The sequence below is a fragment of the Neopelma chrysocephalum genome, unplaced genomic scaffold (assembly GCF_003984885.1).
Source record: "Neopelma chrysocephalum unplaced genomic scaffold, ASM398488v2 Primary Assembly neopelma1_44, whole genome shotgun sequence".
Lineage (NCBI taxonomy): Eukaryota > Metazoa > Chordata > Aves > Passeriformes > Pipridae > Neopelma > Neopelma chrysocephalum.
Window position 1 is genome coordinate 27,751,025 of NW_020897703.1, and position 21,534 is coordinate 27,772,558.

General features: G+C 42.0%; 1 protein-coding gene across 2 annotated transcripts; it reads right to left on the reverse strand.

Moving 5' to 3' along the window:
• Nucleotides 1-1,586: 1,586 nt before the first annotated feature.
• Nucleotides 1,587-20,608, reverse strand: LYPD1 (LY6/PLAUR domain containing 1). 2 transcript variants are annotated; one of them, XR_003533557.1, is made up of 4 exons: nucleotides 20,203-20,608; nucleotides 18,951-19,088; nucleotides 2,939-5,047; nucleotides 1,587-2,846 (listed from the first exon to the last, which is right to left on the reverse strand). XR_003533557.1 is itself a non-coding variant. In XM_027679103.1 (3 exons), exons 1-3 carry the CDS (start codon nucleotides 20,252-20,254, stop codon nucleotides 4,812-4,814), a joined length of 426 nt encoding a protein of 141 aa, XP_027534904.1. In that variant the 5' UTR covers nucleotides 20,255-20,608; the 3' UTR covers nucleotides 1,587-4,811. The 2 variants fall into 2 exon arrangements, 1 of the variants encoding a protein (XP_027534904.1); XM_027679103.1 differs by having other exon boundaries at nucleotides 1,587-5,047.
• Nucleotides 20,609-21,534: the final 926 nt, after the last annotated feature.

Below are 21,534 nucleotides of genomic sequence, written 5' to 3' on the forward strand. Positions count from 1 at the left end.
GCTGGCAGTAGCCAAGATAGAGACAAAACACTGGATTATAAAAGAAGACAGATTTAAGTGGTCAGGTGCAGAAAAAAAAAAAAGACAAAAACCTATTCAATAGAAGAACAAGGAAAACCTGGAAGGGTGGAGAAGGAAGCCCTCTCTACCAGATGTAAGCATGTATTTAAAATCCTTCCCAATAAAGTTCATAATGAATTTAATTCAGTCCCCTATGGCCCAGAGGAATGTTCTGAGTAATAAAAAAGTATTGCTAAGGGACAGATGACTGCCAAACTCCTATTCTCTGCCAGCAATGCATATTTATATTATTGGCACTTAAACGCTACGTTTATTTTACTACATAAATGATCCTTTGTCACATATTAAGAATTAATACTCTGATTGACTTTTGGGAAGTTAGAATAATGATTCCTAAATTTAAAGCATTGTTAAATTTGCATGCTTTATTTGTAGAAGTTTGGGGTGGGTTTTTACAGATTAAAATAGTACTTGAATGTGGTCATTCCTATTTTGGGTAAATTTTTATGGCTGGTTTATGGTTTAGCTCTTTAAATTGGTTTTAGTCAAAGGTCTTTTCATGTCTTGGTTTTTTTTGGATGTTACCTTGAAATACCTGCAACAATGTTAAATGAATTGTAAGCTCCCACCCTTACTTAAAGGGCTTACTCACAGTCAATAGATAAAACAAGGGCTCCTGGCTTCTGTTGGCATTGTCTAATGCACCTCTGATGATTAAACCGGAATGATTCAAATGTGTGTTGGAAATTTCAAGCACCAGTAATGGAGGTTGCAGAACCACAGCGTTACTTTGTTTATAAACATCGTTATTCCGTGGGAGATAAATCTCTGCTTTCATCAAGTGTGGTGCTTCAGTGCAGTAGTCAGGAAAATGGGGGGGAAAAAACCCCCAGAGCTACCAATTTTTTCCCTTTAATATAGAGTGGAAGGCAAAGTTGGATAGAAGATGAAATGTGAAGAATAATTCCTAGCAGGTGGCAGGCTCAAGCGAGAATGCATCAGTACTGGTGTAAGATGCAGTCTGGTTTGCATTCAAGCTGATTAAGACTGTTTAAGCACCTTTGGCACATTACAGTACAACACAAACTCCTGAAGGCTCTGTCCAAGTTCAGACTGACGGCGGCAGCAGCACTGAACATAGAGCCTTCCTGAGGTGCTCTTCTGATGTGCTTCAGTTTACTCCATACTGCCATGTCAAGTGTGAACAGTGGAGAAAATATTGTGAGTCGCTCAGCATGTTTATTTACATGGTGCACCTCCTTTGAGTCAACAAGCATGTTTTCAAAGTGTAAAAATGGACAATTAGTCATCCCTGGAAAACAACTGTTTTGCAGACATCTCCTCCCATCCCCCAAAAGACTGACATCACCACACTGTGCAAGGGCACAAGCAGCTAATTTTTCACCTGCTGTAAACCCTACCAAATATTCAGTTTTTCAGAACAAAAGTGTCTGAAGAATATAACATGGCATCTTAAGCACTTGGCAGTTTGAATTAAAAAGAAAGGTCAATGGCAAAGAATTCAGATACAAGCAAAAAATCAGACATCTCAGAGACTGCAGTTGAGCTTTAAAACTGAATGTACTCATTGTTTGCTCACAGTTTTTTCACAGCAGCATTCATAATTTAGGAAACTATTAATCAGCATGATGAAGTATCCTGTTTCTAACCAAGAACAACAACAAAAAAAATGACACAATACAGCTTATTTTCATTTCCCTTGAAAGAGATCATCTGATAAAATTTGACAAGAAGTCTGCAGATGTGGGTTTGTGAACTTGGCATTTAAGTTGCACCAGAGAAAAAGCCCCATGGGAGCAGCAGAATCCTTTTGCTGCCTTTTTATAAGGCCCATCATAAGTCATTGCTCAGGGGGCATCATTTTCTGTTTGTCTGCGCCAAGACTGCTACCCCATATTTATTATGCTGACAGCAGGGAAAAAGCACTGAAGGCTACAAAATTTGCAGGACTAATACAAAATTCAGATCAACCTTTGACAGAGACACAACAGGTACTGAAAAGTGAGGCAAGGCAGCAGGGGAAGAGCAAGCAAATGGGCAGGGAGGGGGTTGTGTGGAAATGAGAATAAAGAAACAGTGGCTGAGGAGAGTTCTCATAGGCAAAGAACAGAAAATGGCAAAGGTAACATATTTACCACTGGCCTGCCAACAACAGCCCTTTGGGGCTCTTAATCCAGTGTTGTAGTTTAAGATGCACTCCTGCCCCATCCCACCACAGTTATTGTACCATTAAGGGATTACAGAAGCAAGGGATCAAAAGGAAAACTTTTATTGGGTAGCTCATTCAGGGAGATAATGAATTTATTGAAGTAATTATTGCTTTCATTAGCAAAATTTTTTTTTTAAAAGGCGTTTCATACCTTTTCTTTGCTTGGGAGTGGTGGTGGAGAGAACTTAAGACATACTCTGATGAAGCTCTGGCAGTTTCAAAGTTGTGAAAAAAAAAAAAAAATCTTTCTTCTCTTTTCTGTCTACCTTCCCTGCTACATTCATATCTTCCCACTAGAGAAGTATCATTTTCCTGGCTTCAAAAGTCAGTGTGTGCTATTTCTGAACGGCATTCCAACAGTGACCTGTTCAGTGGGGGTAATCTGACTCAGTCTAGACAGGTAAGAATTAAAATGCTTCTGTGCTGCTGTTGAGAGCAGAGGTCAGACATTGGATGAGATTAGCAATGTAACACAAGTCCGCGCAAGTGAGAACTATCCCATCAGGATACTCCCTGCTGTTCTGTGTGCCTGCAGCAGGGAAGAAGCCAGCCTGCACCTTCTGCTCCCTCCAAGTGTTCCTGTAAGGCACGTTTCCTGCAAAGAGAAAAACAAAGTGGGGGCAGTAAACTGGTGGCTGAATTGTGTGCCAGTAGTGGGGGTGCAGCGAGAGGGATTACTTTGTGTACCTGGTGTCTCCTGTAAGGTGTCAGGATTTCCAGTACTGACACACACCAGCAGTGAGGATGCCATTGAGGATCCAGGTGCCTTGTTGCTGCTCCGTCTCCTGCCTGGCAACAGCCAGCTCAAGTCACTGATATGTTTCTGCAGGGCTGCTGCTCTGACGATGGCACCACCACTGCACCCTACTGAACACTGCTCTACACAGGCAGAACTTTCAGACACCCAACACTTCAGTCACCCTCTTTTTAATGCCATTAGTGATGCAGCAACGTGTATTTATATTTACATATAAATACAAAATGGTCCGATATCACATTTTTAAGCATAATTTATAATCTGAAACTGCTTACACTTTCATGACTAGGTTTGGGGTTTTCTCATTTACATTCATCATTTAATTCCACTGGAATTTGATTTTTAAGAAAGCCCAACATATCTTAATTACCATAAAAAGATCCATACACATTTTACTTAAAAATAGCTTCTGTAAGAGGAAATCTACCAAAAATAACACGAAATATATTATTATGCATACATTTTCTTTTTTGTAAAGTACAAACAAGAATCTGATCTCTTCTGGGTATTGCCTGATCTAATATGGCTATAAGTTCTATTTATTTTGTTTGTTTTTCAAAGTAAAGGGAAAGACATAAGAAATGTAAGAGCAAAAACCAAAATAAAAATGCATTCTTTTCAAAGATACAGATGATCAGAAAATGAACACTTTGAAAACTAAAAAATGACAACAGGTACAAAGAAACACTACCCAAGCACTATGTGGCCTTTTGTCAGAGCATGTGCTGCAATGACCTTGTAACAGTTATTAAAAATAACAAACAAAAAAGTGCTACTGGCAGAAAAAGCTGTCAAGCAAACACTGAAAAATTGGTACTATTTCCTAACAAGTAAGTGCAGAACTGATAGTATTTTATGTGTTTTCCCCCACGTATGCACACCTTTTTCTTCCTCTTTCTGCTCGCAGGGCTGATCATTGCCACTCTGGCGATATGCTGGATGCCAAACCAGGTGAGAAGGATCATGGCAGCTGCTAAACCGAAGCAGGACTGGACTGTCCCCTACTTCAGAGCGTACATCACCCTCCTTCCCATCGCCGACATCTTCTTCTACCTCAGCTCGGTGGTGAACCCCCTCCTGTACAACATCTCCTCGCAGCAGTTCCGCAGCGTGTTCCTGCAGATCCTGCGCTGCCGCCTGACCATCCAACATGCCAACAGGGAGAAGTTCCTCAGAGCCAACCAGAGCTCCAGAGCGCGAAGCAGCCGGTCCCTACGCCCGCTGCTCTTCATGTCGTTGAGGCGCAATTCTTCCACGAAGGGCAACACCAAAGTTTTCCTAAGCACCTTCCAGAAGGAGCCCACGCCTGACTGCAGTCCACAGAAGCCAGGTCCTGAATCACCAGAGCCCAGCCTGAAAGCAGTGTCCCTCGAGACTAGCTCAGAGCATGGTCCAGACGCACAGAACGGCCTTTGTGAACATCAAGTATGACTTCATAAGGCAAAGTTAATGATTAGCAATGAACTTAAAAAAACACGGAAATTAAAATGACCCAGGAAAGTGACTACATCTCAAAAGGAATAACACAGATGGGTTTGTTTCCAGTTATGCAAAAAGAGCAGGAGTTCTGCATCCTGCTGGGATTTTTAAGCGCACACTGGAAATTCAATCTGCTAACTGAACTCATTAGCTGCCAAAAATATCAGCCCCTCTCTCCACAGAACCACTGAACTTCCCTCGCTGTTGACAGGGATTTGGAAACAAACAAAGAATAATTGCAGTGTCTTTGAAGAAACGAGGAGACAGAACAAATTGTGTCAGGGCAAAAAAAAAAAAACCCAAACCACCAAACTTGCTTGAAGTTTAGCAATACAAAAACAACAGAGTAAATTTAAGAAGCAGAACAGTGGTTATCACTTGTGCCCTTGGCACCACACCAGAATTCCCTCTCTTCTTCGGCCGGGGTCCATTGCAGAGTGGAGTGTTGCAGCAGCTGATGCAAACAGAGTTCACCTTCCCTGGAGAACAGAAGGACTGGTACCCAGCAGAGGCAATCAGACACGCGGCTGAAGACGCGCAGGACTTGCGGTACATGATTCCTGTGACACAGAACAAAGGTTACTTGGTTTGATGTGAACATGGTTTTACTTTACAACAGGGTTCATGCTTGAAAACTGTTGCAAAACCAGTTTACATTCCCAAAGCAGTGCTGGTGATTAAGGCAGACACCTCAGTGGTGACACGACCAACAACTCTGCGCTGCAGGAGCAGCACAGTCACTCTGCTCTGGATTTCTCTAGTTTGATTCTGGTTGGAACCAAAAATATTACAGACCTGATTTACATAATGTATATCAAATGATGCATTTTATAACTGGAATTTTTCATCTTTCAGAATAAACTGTCTGAATAACTATAACTGAAATGCAATTACTGAGAAAATTAGTTTTGTTTCTATTGCTGAACAAGTCTGAGTTAAGGTGTCTAAGTAATTACAGCTTTCTATGCTGTTAATTTGTCTTTTGAGTGTTTTTTTTTCCTTTTCTTGTTCCTTCACCACACACAAACAAGTAACCAAGAGTAAAAGGAGAATGAATATCAGCAAAACTTTCATCCTCTCCCCTTCCTCTTTTAATTTTTTTTTTAAAGAAAAAACTATAAGTACTCTTCCAGGTAATCTCAGTTCTTGCTTGTCTTTGAAGTTTAATAACCTCAACAACAAAAATTTCCCTTTCTATAGGAACGTCTTGTCTGAGTTGAAAGTCTTCCCTTTTTTAATGTAATTTAAATTAATTTTAATTAATAATCTAATTTATAATTTCTCAAATTGTTTTTAACTGGAAAAAATACATTCTAATGTACACAGCTGTTATTTTAACATGGTTTTTAAAAGCTTTAAAAGACACAGTTGTGTTTTCTCAAGCTGCAGTGGAAAATGGTTATGGCAGTTCCACCACTCATTACTCTAATATTCTCCTGCAACTGATACAGTAGAAATTGTGTCTTAGAAAAACAGACATATAACAGAAATAGATAATGGAGGTTTGCTCATATTGTCTTGCAGTTACAAGGAGAGGTAAATATTTCCAAGAATAAAAATCACTGTTCCTTTTGAATATGGGATTTTCAAAAACTTGTTTGTTTTTTTTTTCCCTCCTGAGGAGCATGGGAACAGGATTCTCTTGAAGAATGGTGCTTCTCCATCCTGTATCATAGTCCCAGAATGTTTTCAAAACCACAATGATGGAGACATTTTTTTGGAGGGAGTGAAGCAGGAATATGACCCATAGGTACCGAACATGCCATATCTGCAGGTACCTGTTCAGTCCCCAGGGACTTTGGAAACAAACACTACAGCACCTTCATGATCCAGTAGATACCTCTGCAGTGGCAATGGGCACTGCACTACTGCAGGCTGCGTGTAGAACACTGTTTGGGTTGTGCTCAGAAAGAAGGATTTCCTGTCTTCAGAAACTTTTAATTAAAGCAATTCTTTTATACTGTCACAACACTGCTGCCATCTCAACAATGCAGGGGTTTCCTTATTTTGTGTTCTCCCTCTGCAAATCTCAACCCTGAAACGTGTTTTGAGGCTATCTATCTTGTTAAACTTATGAAGAGAAGCCCTCAAGTGAGTGTTAAATCTTCCTCTGTCTCCAGTGAGCTTCAATCAATCAACACAGCAGGTAGAGCCTTTTCTCAAGAAGGAAGAGGAGCTACAGGCTGTTCTCGCTGTAACAGCAAAGGCACACAGATCAAGCAGCACTGTAGTAATCTTTATTACTACAGTTTGCAAAAAGAAGGGAGCTCTGTCTCTGTTGACAAACCACTGTTGTCAAGAAGCCTCAACGGTGCTGCCACTGGTTGGCTTTACAATACCGAAATCTCAGCTGATGTTCCCCACAAGGACCTGGTACTTTTCCACATTCCTCCTGCAGTATTCCCAGAACCAAGGCATATATGACCCTTCCCATGGCTACAAATAACTTTTTTCCTTCCCCCTTCCTCTTGAGAAAGGAATCCTGTATTCAGTGAAACTAGGCACAGTGTTCCCTAACCCCACATCTCCCCATCACATATTATTTCTCTGTAACTACAGCCACCTATCATTCCTCAGTCTTCCATATCAACAGCAGTGAATTTGACTTTCCCCTCAAAGACCAAGCCTCCAAAAAGCTTTTGACACTGGCATATTTCCTATTCCTGTCATTTTATAGATCACTCTCTTCCTGCCACTTCCTTTTCACAGGTTTCCTGCAAAGTCCTGTTCACAGTTTGAACCAATAAATGATTTATTAGTTTGGGTCCCTGAAATATCACACTTTGCACTTCTTCCATAGATTAGGAGATTAGAATTGTTCAGAGCTGTGAACAATTAGATGATGCCCTCTGAGGCATGGTTTTCACCAGGCAACTCCAGGAAACCTCTACTCCAAGAAATCAAAGTCCTGCAGCTTAATTCCATGTGTTTACAACAGCTCTGTTCTCCAGGATCAATTCCACAGAACAATCCTGAGCATCTTTTGAAGTCAAAACACAGTATTCCTGTACAGACTGAAATTTTACTTCTCAAAGTTTCATGAACAGATGAACCACGTTCACAATCAAACAGCAAAAAAATTGTAATGCTTCTCCTGTAGCTTTTCTGTAAATGTGTCTTACAACAGGAAATTCCAGTCCCAAATGACTGTTTATCCCCATTCCCAGCTCTAATCTGAATTGTAACATGATTTTTTACATAAATAACAAAGTTAGCATTTCTATCAGCTTTTCAATAGCTCCTTGGCTAATGACATGCCCTTCCATCCAAAATTTTGTCTTTAAGTACTAATAGATCCTTTTGATCTTACAAATCAGCTGCTATCACACTAAGTGCTTTTTTAAAAAGCATCAGGTATGAAACAAACTTGATCAGCATAGAAAGGCTCTGCTGTTTCTCTTGTTCTGCAATATCCTTACAGCAAGTTACAAATGCAAACAGACACAGAGGTTGATGGAAAAAAGAGATAATATTAGCACTACAGGAGTGACATTTTTAAAACAATTGAGCTGTGAACTTCACTTATTCTTAAACCTTGTTCCTATCATATAGTGATTCCAGATTAATTGTGGTAGGATATAAATTAGTATAACTGACTTCTGTGGTTTGATGGCAGGGACACCTTCTCCTTGCTCCAGCAAACAAAAAATGGGCCCCAGTAACTGCAGCTTACCCCAAGTTCAGACAGGACAGCAGCATCCTTTCTGGATTATATCTAGAGATGTCTCCTCAAACTCCTCCTTTGCAGTGGCTTATTGTACTGCTGAACCATTCCAAAATGATTCCCGAGATCTTCCTGAATCATTTGCCACCAGCAGGTTGAACTGTAGACAGTTCTTCAAAGTGGTTATCTGCCTCATAAGACTCATACCACAGACATAACTGCTAATTACCAGGTATTCTTGCTTGAACAATCAGCTTGATACATTCACTAACATATCACCCAGAAAAATAATTGCAAATCTTTGTGGAAGCTTTTCTTCTACCTCAGATTGTTCTGAGTCACTGGCTAGATGAGGAGACTACGTTTTACACTCTGCTTTTTCCAGGATGGGGTCATTCTCAGCTACCTACCTTCAACAACTAGTACACAATTTATATTTACTACTACTCAATTAGTATATTTACTGCCCAATTTTTTGATGGATGAGTCCTGAGCAATTTTTCCCTTTTCACGGATTCAGCAGCCCCCCAACAGCATTGTGGTTATGAATATATGTAGGCACTATAATGATATTTTACTGTGAAGTACCCACTACTGACAAATTGATTTTCCTTCATTTTCGCTTCAAGGTTTGTGGGGGTGGCCAAGGATGTAGTTCAAGTACAAGTACTTTTAAGAAGAGAGGGAAGTACACAGAACTAGAATAGCTGTGTGATAACACGCTAATATTCTACACCCTCTCCTGTCACCAGTACCTACTACAACTACATTTGTTTTCAAGGCTTTTTTTAAAGCAGCTTTGGGCTTAAATTTGACATTGAGAATTTATTCCTTGACTAAGCAACTTGCCTGTTGTTACATCTCTCTCTGCCCCACAAGTGATCATATATTTAGACAGTGTCAAGGCCCAAACTACTATTTCTGCCTTATTCCAGTGAAGTGATGGATGTAAATCTTAAGGCTTTTCCATAGTTCCTGCTTGCAATATTGATTTTCTCACCTACATCCACTCTAGTCTTGTGTGTCTGCACCTTGGCACTGTTTTGGCCATCTTCAAATGCATTCTGTCTTGATAGCAACAAACAATTCAAGCTACAATTTATTCAAATCCAAAAGTGAGTGTTCTTCCATCTACCCTGTCTGCAGAGCCCAGTACATTTCTCTTGAATAACAGCTTAACTTGTTACTAGGACAACCAAAAAAGGTGACATCACACCTACTTCTTACACTGTGTGTATGCAGAAGGCACCAGAAGATCCAAGTTTTTTCTCTTACTGATTGAAAAGGATCTTGTTAGGCATCTCTAATTCATCTGTTCTAGCAGGTACAGACAAAAAAGAGGCAGTGTAAGCAGGACTCTCCAACTTTTAAGAGCCAACCATACCCCAAGCAGTATGCAAGTTCAGTTTGCACCTGTACTCCCAAGACCGTCCTTCAGCAAAATATGCAGAGGGTCTCTGAAGCCAAAATAGGCAACTAGGATATCACCTCCGAGACCAGTGACCTAATTTCTAACAAAACAGTCACCTTCCCATTCCCATGACCCCACTACTCTGAAGCTGCTTTCTGCAATGGCACAGCTCAGCAGGAAATTGCAGCCCTCTGCTTCACCCCAGATCAGTCTACGGCCTCGTGGCCACTAAACTCTTCTCTCTAAGCTTGACTTGGTCAAGTAGACAATGTCCTTTGCCTAACACAAACTTTTCCAAGTGTGACAACCCACTCCACGCCAAATGCTCTCTACCTTGTGGGCTATGACTAACACTCCTCATTTTTAAAGAAAGCTTTTTCTACACCGTTATGTACATATCCAGCTTCAAAGGCACGCACAAGGTAAGTCTGCAACTCATTCCACAAACACTGCTTTAGCAAAATCTCCTCCATATACTCTGAGTAGATCTGCAACATCAAATATTTTGGAGTATAATAAGTAGTCTGTGACCAACTAGGGCCCACCAATGAGGCCTCCTTGAAGAGTCACAAACCATCTTTTCAAGACTGGACCGCGTGGTGGAGGTAAACACAGAGCTGTAATTTCAGGCATGTAGAAAAGTTCTGTATCTTAAGTTACTGAGAAAGCTAACAAGGCAGATAAGACAAATTTGAAGTGTGCCTTTAGAACTTCGGCAGAATTTCCACTCAACTCTTTAGATTTAGTGTTTAAACCTTGCCCATCTCCTCCAAGCAAACAGCGGAAAACTGGCCAACAGTGGACAATTCATATTGTAGCACACACAGCCCATGAGAAGCCCCCAAAATTTGTCCTATCTCTCACGTTAGCATATTTTCATGACTTGTGTGTGACCTGTTTTGGGTGTTCTCTTAATGTTGTTTCTCATAAAGACTAGTCAAAGACTGTGTTTATGAACCAATGTTCCCTTTATTTTAATATCCTGAGTGTTCCAACCATCCTATATCACTGAAACCTTCAATTTTCTGATTTCGTGAGTCTGCAAGTTTTCCTTCTTATTGTGCATAGACAATGTCCGCTCTGCCTATCCATGTTTGCTTTGTGATTTAATAATATGTCTCATCCTTTATTTTTTTGCCCTAAACTGTCACTTTTTTACCCTGCACTCAAGTGAAATGCATCACCCAGTAAGAGCTACAAAAGCTCTTTTGTGACATGTGCCAAAAACTAAAATAAGAACTTATACTAGTGCAAGAACAACATGTAAACATCCCTTTCTAAGGAACATAATATAAATGTGACTATTTCTGGATTTTACTGTATCAGTAATGCTCAAAATTAGGTTCAGACAAATAGGTTTGTAAATTTTATTTTTTAGTTTCCGTATTAGGTTTTACGCCTATCATACAGAGACAAACCCCAAAGTTCCTATCATGATTTGCAGTTTTCTAGAGAAAATGCTTATAAATATTTTATCTAATAAAGTCCTAAATACCTTAGAAGGTGAGTGAATGTTGAAAAGCAATCAATCATTTTTTGACATCGTGCTTCCCCAAACAATTGCCATTTTACTCAGACGATGTTTTTATTGGTATAAAAGATAAATTAAGATTTCTCAACACATAGCCTTTCATCTGTGACTGTAAATGCATTGTTAAAAAAAAACCCAAAACAAAGAGTTTGAGTGTAAAGTATAACCATATCCAACTATGTCCTCTGTGTTTCATTTTACAGTAACTCTTCCTATCCTTGTGAACTCCAGAGAGAAAGTTGAGGAGAGAAGGGATTTAAATAATTTGCACCTTGCCAGAAATTTTATCATGAAATTTACTAATTGCCTTATAAACAGCTAATACCAGCTAATTAAATACTGTAAGCTACCACAGTCAGTGTTTTCCAGATGAAAAAAAAAAAAAGGCACTGATATTATGTGACTTGAAATCTATTGCAAAGCTACGTCAAGCACTTCCTGATTTTTAATCTTGTGTTTTAGGACTGCAGCTATTTCATCCTGATCCTCCTTTGATGCATTCAGTAGACAAGATAAAAGCATATTCACGTCATTAGGCTCTTGCAGAGTATACAGTTCTGTAAAAGAAAAATAAAACAAAACAGAAAGAACCCACATCCCACCAGACCCTACCTGGTTGAATTAGCATATTCTCATCACAATTTTCTATGAAAACTTAATATCGTCACAAATCCTCCATACATTTCGCACATTTTAAAAGCTGCACTTTTTCAGAAACTAACAGGAAGCTTTTGACAATGAAAGGCTGGCCTTTTAACTCTCCTTCTGACCCTCACTGACATGACACCTTGCAGAAATTAAATCAGCTCAGAAGAAAGCTGGACAATTGTTGACTGACAGAGGACAAGGGTTTAGATTACCATGATATCTCTTTGTAAGTCATGCCTTCTAATTCTGGTACTGGAAATATGACACAAACCAGTGTTGTTAATAACAGAAAACAGCACAAAGTAGTCTTTGTCACTGCTTTCAGCATCACAAAGTTGAAGCAAAGCATTAAAATGCTTAAAAATGCATAGGCTGAGAAAGTTAAGTACAGCAGCTAATGGTGGTACTGTCAAATATTTTTTAAAGCCATGGGAGGCTACAAATGAGAGGTCAAAGCTCAAATTTCACCTGCATATCAAATTCCTTTGTTTCCTACTGCCCTTATTAATTTCTCTGCTCACTAATGTGGACTTACAGTCAAGCACTAAAAATGTGCAATCTTCCCAACAAAAGAGGCTCACAGCCTTCCATCATCTCCTCTTTCCTGATACAAAGGTATCAAGATCTAAATGTCCTTGGGTATCAAGATCCAAATATACTTGATCTTCTAGAGAGAGAGAGATAAACTTAGACTCAATTTTCAGAATCCCATATAACCATTTTCCTTGGCAATCCTTGTTTGCTGAAATGAAGCAATAGCCCTTATGTCTTTACAAATGTTAAAATGCTATACCCTTGCAATAAGTCTCATAAATAATTTTACACATGAATAGTCTTGCTGCATCCTTAATTAGTGTCCTTATCAATTTCAATGGAATGCCTCATATGTTGACACTTGCACGCCAGAACTTTGGAAATTCATTCCCTCTTTATATATTTAGCTATTTTCATGCTTACAGTTTTACAGCCTGTTCAACTTAAGAGTAGGATTTGCCTGGGTTTTATATAACTTTTTCCACTTTCAAAGACTTATTGGTAATTTGGCAAAACCTGTTTCATCAAGTTTTCCAAAAAACATCCAGACTATGATGGAACGACAGAAATAAAACCATTTTGGGTTAATTAAAACTCATTTGCCAATGTTTTGATAAGGTCACTGGGAGCTAAGACAAGTGATAGGGTCAGGCCACAGGAAGGTTTGGGAAAACAGACTGCATGTAAAATACAATACGAAATCTCAAAGGGGTTTAAGAGACACCCAGCTGTGGGCACTGTATCATCACAAAATTCATTTGTATACCTTTTATACAAGCCTGAGGAAAAAATAACAAAAAGCTATTGTCCATGTCCTGTGAAAAATGAAATTCACTGGACCAGATACCACATCTTCCTTAAAATAATACAGACTTCATCACTTCTGCACTTGGATTTTTGTCATGACTTTCAAGTCATAAACTGCTTGAACTTAACTCCACTGTAGCTTTTCTGTACTGAAAGGAAGCCAGAACAGCAACCTACTACCTACTGTCCATAATTCCTCCTTAGCTGACACACTTAGGTCAGCTCATTCCATAAGTGGCTGTAAGTTTTCTGAGCAACCCAAAGATCTGAAGAAATTTACAATAAGCAAACGGCTTTGGCATCTGAAAAAAAGTCTTTCTGAATGGTGATAGATCCACAGCTCCAAGTTTTCAGCATACAGTGCAAATTATCCACATACATAGTAAGTCTTTTAAAATTCAGTATCAAAAGTGAACTGCTTGTTTCCAACCTTGGTTACTATGTCTTCATTTCACTGGGCATCTGGTACCACAAGACGTAATGTTATAGGTATACCAATTGTCCCATGCAACATTTTTATTTATTTTTTAAATTGTCAGTAAAGATTTATTATATTATGCTTTACTTTGAATAAAAATAATTCAGAAGTTCTTTTATGTTGATACACTTTGAACAACAGAGAGTGTAGAAGAAAACAAACAAAAAATCCAGCAGCATCTCAGTGGATTTTTCTCACTGTTTCTAAATGGATACTGGAGATTCAGCTACTACCTATAAAACTTTAATGCCTGAAGAGATTCTGAAGACATTAAACTTTGTTCGCTGTTTTAATCATTTTGTCAATGAAAGTACATGAGAGCACAATTTCCCCTTGATACCAGCATGCAATTAGTACTAGTACTAATGGATGCTATACATGAACAGAAAAAGTATGTGCTATACAGAAAAAAGTAAGTGCTTATGTAATCCTCAACAGCCACACACAAAGCAACTCAATCATGGCAGCAACGCAGCGCAACAAAACTGAGTATTAATCAAGGTAGGGAAATTACCATAGGCCAACTCATCACTCAACGTAGACACTGATAAAACAAACTGGAAAGCAAATACTGGAAAGAGTTCAAAGAAATAGATAAAATAAAACTATAATTCAATCCTGAGATCATGATCTTGCTCATGCTATTCCCATGCACTACTTTTAAGCATGCAATTACAGCAGTTGCTTTAATTACACTGCAGGACTACATCCTATGTAAATATATTAAAAGGACCGTTGTACACCAAACAAATAAGAAAAGTTTCTTGTTGCAGATTAATAGAAATAACAAGGTTGTTTCCAAATCTGCTTGCAAAAGAAAAATTCCTGACATTTTAAAGTATCGGTCTTGCTACCATAGTTCTTTTTTTTTTTTAATCTTACAAAAGCGAAAGTTAGTAAAACTACATTCATAACTACATTAGAACACAAGGTTCCAAAACATTGGAACACAATTGTTCCAAACATGCACATGGGCAGGTTTACTTACAGAGAATTCCAAGAAATTTAGACTGGCTACCTCTCTGGGCTGATTATCTCATCCTTCCTGCTTTATTTCTCTCTGATGTATTCACATTGCAAGTTGCATTTTGCCTTAAGTAGGTTTTAGATCAGCCTTTAAACTCTGATAGCTCTCGCCCTCAGTAAAAGGCAAATGGTAATGATAATTACCATTAACAGTGTGTTTTCTATGGTATAGATATAAAAGCATATACACATTATATACTCATCTACACATCACCAAGATATTTCATCTGATCCCAATATACTGCGGGATTTATTTGTTCCTACATATATTCTAAAAGTGAAGGAACACTGACACTTCTAAGTTAAAAATCCATAGGAAGGAAGGAGGCAAGAGGGAGCAGGAAATCTGCCATGGGTATTTACACAAAGTATCTGCAAATGGAATTATTGTAAGAACTTTGATCCTTTGTCAAACATTTAAGTTACACAGTTTTCAGACGCCTGCTTATTCACTTGAAGAATGCGCTAGAAACTTATCCTTTACGTTAATTTCTGTGACAAAAGAAAATTACATGGTATCATCTTGAGTGCCACTTTCCATTCTGATCATTCCTCCCTCTGAAGGAAAGATTTTTTTAAGATTTAATTAAAATATTAGTTTGTAAGATTCTGTATCACAGGCAAAATACTGTCTTGTCCTGTATCTCTCACTGGAACGGTATGTTGACATAAACATAAAACTTGTGGCTAAATTTTTAAATACAACTCAGCTTAAAGCGAGAAAATTTTATCATTTACTTGACAAAGTCTCTGGTTCTGTGCACTGACAGATCCCCAAAGTGCAACTGAAACACAAACTGCCACAGCAAAGTGCATGTCTACAGGGGAGGCAGAATTATACTATTCCACATAATCACTTAATCTGATACATGCTTGTGTATCACTCAATTCTCAATTCACTTTAAGCTGCGCAATGAAGCAAATTCCTACCAGATACTACAAACAGCTGAGATAACACGCCTGATGATCTAATCCAAAATATGAGTAACTAACACCTGCATTCTTAGCTGCTCACATCAGAGGCTGCCACAGTAACAGCCACTTTTTAATCTCTGGGTTAGGAACATGCCTATGCTGCTATTTCTCACCTGGAGCTGGTTCTCCAGAAATTGAGATAGTGTTCTGAGAGAACACAATGACATCTAAAGCACTAACCCTAATTTTAGACCAACTGAAGGGGAATGGTTTAACTATGATCAGGCATAAGAAACTTTTTGCAACATAAATGGGAAAAGCTGCACAGAGTTGTAGTTCACCACCATGTTGCTTTTACTACAGGGAGTTTAATACAGAAATGAAGTTGAATCACAGAGCTGCCATGGCACAACTCCATGAACACTAACAGATACGTAGGAAAAGAGTCACTGGCCACACACTGGGGACTGTATGACACACTACAGAATGTAAGCCAGCAACCCCCTTGATAGCAAAACACACACACAGATTAATGCATACTGCACAGGAAGGGTGGCTACATCAACTCACGCCATGAACTTCGTCTCAAAATACTGCATTTAACTTTTAAATAAGGTTTGGGAGAACTTATAACACTTTGCTCACTGACACAACTATATTTTATTAAGGACAAAAATGGGTTAAAATACAAAAATTACACTGCTTTGTATCTAGTCAAGAGGAAAAACTCTAATTATGAGATTGTGCTGTCAAATAAATGCAAATCCACATCTTTCATATTCTGGGTTAAAAACTCAAACTCAAGCCTATTCTAAATTAAAATCAATATTTGAAACATTTCAGTTTCTAGTAATAGGCAACAACCAAAAGAATCGAGTTATGAAACGTACTGGTAGGAGTAGAATGAATTATTAAATAAAACTTGTGAAAGTAAGGCATTTATATTGCACACATTTAAATATCAATTAGGAAAAAACCAATAAAGGATGATGAACTGAATCATATCTGTTTTACAACCAATCCTCTCTAAAACTGACTGAGGATAACAGAGAAACTAAGCTTGCAATGTAAATTTCATTCAGTTTGAAATAGGTTAAAAATTTAAATTCATTAACTAGCCGAAATTTACAATCTCTAAGCTTAAAATTAATAAGAACTGCATTTATAGAAGTAAATGAAATAGAACAGTGGCACCTGCTATGCACAGCATGCTAGTTACCTCCTAAAGGAAAAATCCAAGGATGTGCTCAGAGAAAACACAGAATTGCAGAAACAGAAAAAAAACTAAAACACCAAGAAGTTTGTTTTAAGAACTCCATATTCCTATATTGCAAACCATTTCTTCATAGGAGTAATGGAAAATTATGCACCAATGCGCGTCTAAAATGTATTAAAACTGTTCCAGTTTGTATTTTCAGTGTACCACAGTCACACTGGTCAGACTGCAGCCTTGCCTGCCAGGCTGAGGAGAGGTGCACGACCACCTATCCCACCCTCCTCATGTAGCACACAAGTGGCTGTGAGTGCACACGTGCAAACTGACTTATCCAGAAGACTTGCACTTCGATCTGCAAGGGGTTTACTCAGCTGAAAACACCTTTCTAACACTCACCTGAAGGGAAGATTACATATATGTTTCTGGAAGTTAATACAGGCTGAGGTTGTATTGAAATAAAAACATGAAGGAATCAGGCAAGGTATTAAAAAACTCCAAACAGCAAACACCAAACACCTGTTAAGAATTAAATGAGGACTGACTTTTTTGTCTATGTCTACAGCCCTCTAAATCACAACATCCATTCCAACCTACTGAAGTACTACAGAAGCTGTGGGGTGGAGATAGCAAAGCCTTCAAACAATCATTTAGAGATACTCAGACTTTAAAAGGACCTTGCAAGCCGTAAATATCTCATATCCCCACTATCCTTTCCAAGTAAACTTGAAATATAATATCCCAGAAAAATACAGCTTGAAAGAGACTAATCTTTCTTTAAACATTCAGCTTTTTCTCTATGCTGGAGAGGTTCTAAGTATTTCACAGCAACAGTCACTGTGGATGGTGTTATCCAGGATGAAACGCTGTCAGGTACTTTTGATGGGTAACAACAATTGTTATTATTTATCTGGGATTCATTACATGCTGATCTGAAATGGCCAGCGCACGTGGAACTAGCTGACTGATAAGCACTTGGAAGATACTGCTCAGTAGTTTGCTGATGCCAAGAACCATTGTTACTGTTCAAGACGGATGGCTGCACACATTTGTAGGTAGAGAGGCATTCTGCTGTTCCTGAAGGACTTGCTGAGAAAGGACAGGCTATAGCTTGATCTACATTAACAGCATAGGAGTTCTTTACATCAGAGAACTCCATGCTCTAAAGCACTGCCCTCAGCTGCAAGATGTGCAATCCCAGAGAACAGCTTCCCCTTAAATCAAGATTCTGAAGTCCCAACCTGCTCCCTGCTCCCTAAACTACTGCTTGGTGCAGAGGCCATGTCCAGGCTGAGACTCCCCAGTGAGAGTTACTGTTGGATGCCCATTCTAATGCCTGGTGTCCTCATGGCTGCCTGCAGTCGGAGCAGGAGGGCTGCATGAGCTCCAACTCCCACAAACACACTTCCTTGCCATTTCCTAATACAGTTCTTGCCTTCTACTCATGTAGAAAGCTAGAGCAACACTGACAGTTCCCTCTAAATCTCAAATGCCTTCCATGATGCTGAATAAAACCCAGTCACTTGTACCACAGCCCAAAAGACAATAGAGGCAAGATGCAGAATCACGGCTAGTCTCCTCCTCAACACATTTATCTCCAAATATGAGAACTTTAATATTAATTACAGTAAGAGAAAAAAAAACAACTTAGAAAATTGGTATAGCAAAGAAATCCATTTGAGCCCTTCCTCTGACCCCCTCCTCTTCCCTCCATAAACTTCCCCAAGTTACTGGGTATTTTTCCATCTCTCTTTCCCTTTTGTTTGGTGGTTTTTCTAATGGATGAAAGAAAAGATGACTATACTTTCCTTCCCTTAAGATGAACCTTCAGAGTATATAAATTGCTTGAGTAAATAAAAGAAAGGAGGGAATTACTAATTTAATGCTCTTCCATCTCTTGGGGAAAAAGCCCATGTAATTAACTGTAATGAGATTAAACTAACTTGTTGTTATTAATTTCCCAGTGCTGAAAACTAAATCTGAGACCCATAAGACTGTGTATTAACCAGCTTTATCAACATTTGGCTTGCATCCTTCAGTTTTTATATCAGTTTTGAAGGAAAATGATTAACTTCTTTAAGTTGCAAAGTCACTCAGAAGGATTAGAAATTGAATCTGGTCCCTTAAGGTGGGAACACCAGATTCATCCATTACTGAAGACTGTGAATGGGTGGAACCAAAAGCAACAAATGCTATCCAAAGCAAATAAACAGAATAATAATTATTAAATTCTTACCAAAACTTTTTTCCATTACTTCTTTCTGACACATATCTTGAACATTCACTGTACAATTCACGATGAACTCTGGAGAGGAGCAGTCATTATTTAGCTGGAACTCCTCACACTGATAACACTGTATTTGCAAAGCCAAACCTGTAACAGATAACATTTTGTTCAAAATCATAGAATGCTTTGGGCTGGAAGAGACCTTGTAGATCATGTTTTTCCAACCCCCTGCCACGCGTTGCTCAAAGCCCCATCCAACCCAGCATGAACAGTAGTAATAATATTAAAATAGCAATAAAAAAAAAGAACCAACCACAAAACCGAACCAAATAACCAACACGTGCCAGGAATCTTCCTTATCTTTCCCTCTTCGCATTTCGCTGTTCCTAACTACTCCACAGCTCAGCGAAAGTATCCCTTTGACAAAAATAAAGGAAAACAAGCGTGCCGTCCGCTCAGCTGAGCCCAAGCGCTTACGGGCTCAGCACCTGGTGTGATGATGCTCCCTCCGTTCCGCGGGGCGGCCGCTCCGGTGCTGGGGACACTGCCGCCAGGAGGCGACGGGTGCGGACACAGACACGGACACCGGTACCGACACCGGCCCGCAGCCGCTGCCCATCGCCCACCAGCTCGCCTCGGGGCTGCCCCTCAGCACAGCGGGCTGAAAACTACCCGCACTCCGGAGAGAGCAACCCGGCTAATAGATACGCTTCGGCTCTTATCTATGCCGACGGGTTTACTTAGCTACTAATTAATTACAAATGATTTAATTACTATTTTGCCGCGCACAATTACAGCGGTGGAGCATCCTTCACCTCCCCTCCTTTATCATGCAAAACGAGACGCTCCGTGCGGCTCGCCAAACAGACGCCTCTCCCGGCGTTCCGCCAGCGGTTCCCGCACCCCTCGCCCCGCAGCGGGGACCCGCAGAACCCCGTGGGTGCCCTCCGGCGGCGGGACTGAGCCCGCTGGCCGCCGACCCCCCCGCCCAGAGAGGCGTGCGCGGCGCCCGCGGTCAGCAAGCGGCATCCTCCGAGTCCCGCACCGGCAGCTGCCTGCGGAGCATCGCCTCGCCCCCCGGGCCCCCAGCGCTGGGAACACTGGGCGGGCGGCGAGGGGCTCTCCGGGCCGCGGGCAGGACAGCGCCAGCTCCGTCGAGGGGCTGCGAGGGGACGAAACCTCCCCGCGGCCGCTGCGGGCAGCGACAGACAGCTTGGGCTGTCCGCCCGCGCCGCCGGGGGAGTAGCGCAGAGCTCCTTACCTGGAGCCAGGCACAATCCCCAGAAAGTTGCAGCGAGGAGGAAAAGCCGCATCCTCCCGGAGCCGCGGCCGCCGGGCTGGCGTGCAGTCGCGAAGGGGCATCAGAAGCAGGGAAGCAGCGGAGACGCCGCGCACTTGTGCCGCTTCCCCGCCGCCTCCGCTGCGGGAGCGGCGCCCCGGGAGCAGGCGGCGGAGCCCGCCCGGCTCCCGCCCTGCTGAGCCCCGCGCCGCGCTCCAGCCTCGCCGGAGTTGAGCGCTGAGACTGGAAGAAACTGTAGGAGAAAGCGAGAGCTGGGGGGCGGCTCCCCCCCCCCTCCCGCCCCCAGCACCATGTGATGCCGGCAGAGCGGGGCGGGGATCCCCACCAGCCGCCCCGCACTTCGCTGGGCGCACTCTGGGGACGGGCAGAGTTCAGCGAGGGAGGAGACCTCCCTCGCTTCTGCCCCCGCATTGCCAGCTCGGCGTGCGGCTCGCACGGCGCTGCGAGGGACCCCGCGACCCTCCGCCCGCCGGGGCGGCTCGTTCGCATCCCCCGCCCTTCCCTCCGCTCCGGGAGCGGGGCACAGACCCCGCGCGGTGGCTCCGCTCGGCCCGGTCCTCTCCGTGTCCCCGCCTGCTCGAAGCCCACAGGTGGCAGCCGGAGCACTGATGGGCCGGGCCCCGCTGCGAGGCGTCGCTCGTCTCCCGCAAACGCCTCGCAGAACCCGCGTCCCCAGGAAGGACCGCGCCTCTGCTCCGTCCCCCCGGCCCCCTGGCAGGGAATTCAAGCACGACAAAATGGGGGAGAGGGGCGCGGTAGCCGCGTACATGCCGGTGCGGCGGGCAGTCCCCCGCCTCCTCCGCGGACGCGCAGCGGGATGGGGGCTCGGAGGGGCCGGAGGCGGGGGGAAGTGGGCTGAGGCCGTGGGAGCTGATGGTGGGTTGGGATGGGGTAGTTTGAGGCGGTGGGATCCACCGACGGGTCGAGATGGGGCGGGCTGGGGCGATGGGAGCCGGTGGCGGGGCGGGATGGGGTGGGCTTGAGGCGGCGGGAACGGCGAGGAGCCGTCGGAGTGCCGGGCAGAGCCCGCCCCGGCGGAGGGAAGGGCGACGGAAGCGGCAGGGGCAGCTCAGGATGCTGCGGTCGTCGATGCTAGGACGGTCTTTTCCGCCTTGTTGCGACCCAGCCCGAGGGGGTGGTTCGTCTCCTCCCCGGATAACCACGCAATTTCTCCGTGATCGTTTCACAGCCTTACTGAGATGAAGAGTCTGAATTAAGCTTAAATCGCTGTTTAAAATCCCCGTGTCACGAATTCCCCTAAACGCCCGAACCCCGCCTGCCCCGGAGCGGGAG

What these genes read in the sequence shown, in the direction of transcription:
- LYPD1 (XM_027679103.1), bottom strand. Translation starts at nt 20,254, where the DNA reads ATGCGGCTTTTCCTCCTCGCTGCAACTTTCTGGGGATTGTGCCTGGCT. An exon ending in GGGATTGTGCCTGGCTCCAG is followed by an intron (nt 19,089 to 20,202) that starts GTAAGGAGCTCT and finishes TATCTGTTACAG; the next exon opens with GTTTGGCTTTGCAAATACAG. An exon ending in AGTAATGGAAAAAAGTTTTG is followed by an intron (nt 5,048 to 18,950) that starts GTAAGAATTTAA and finishes TCTGTGTCACAG; the next exon opens with GAATCATGTACCGCAAGTCC.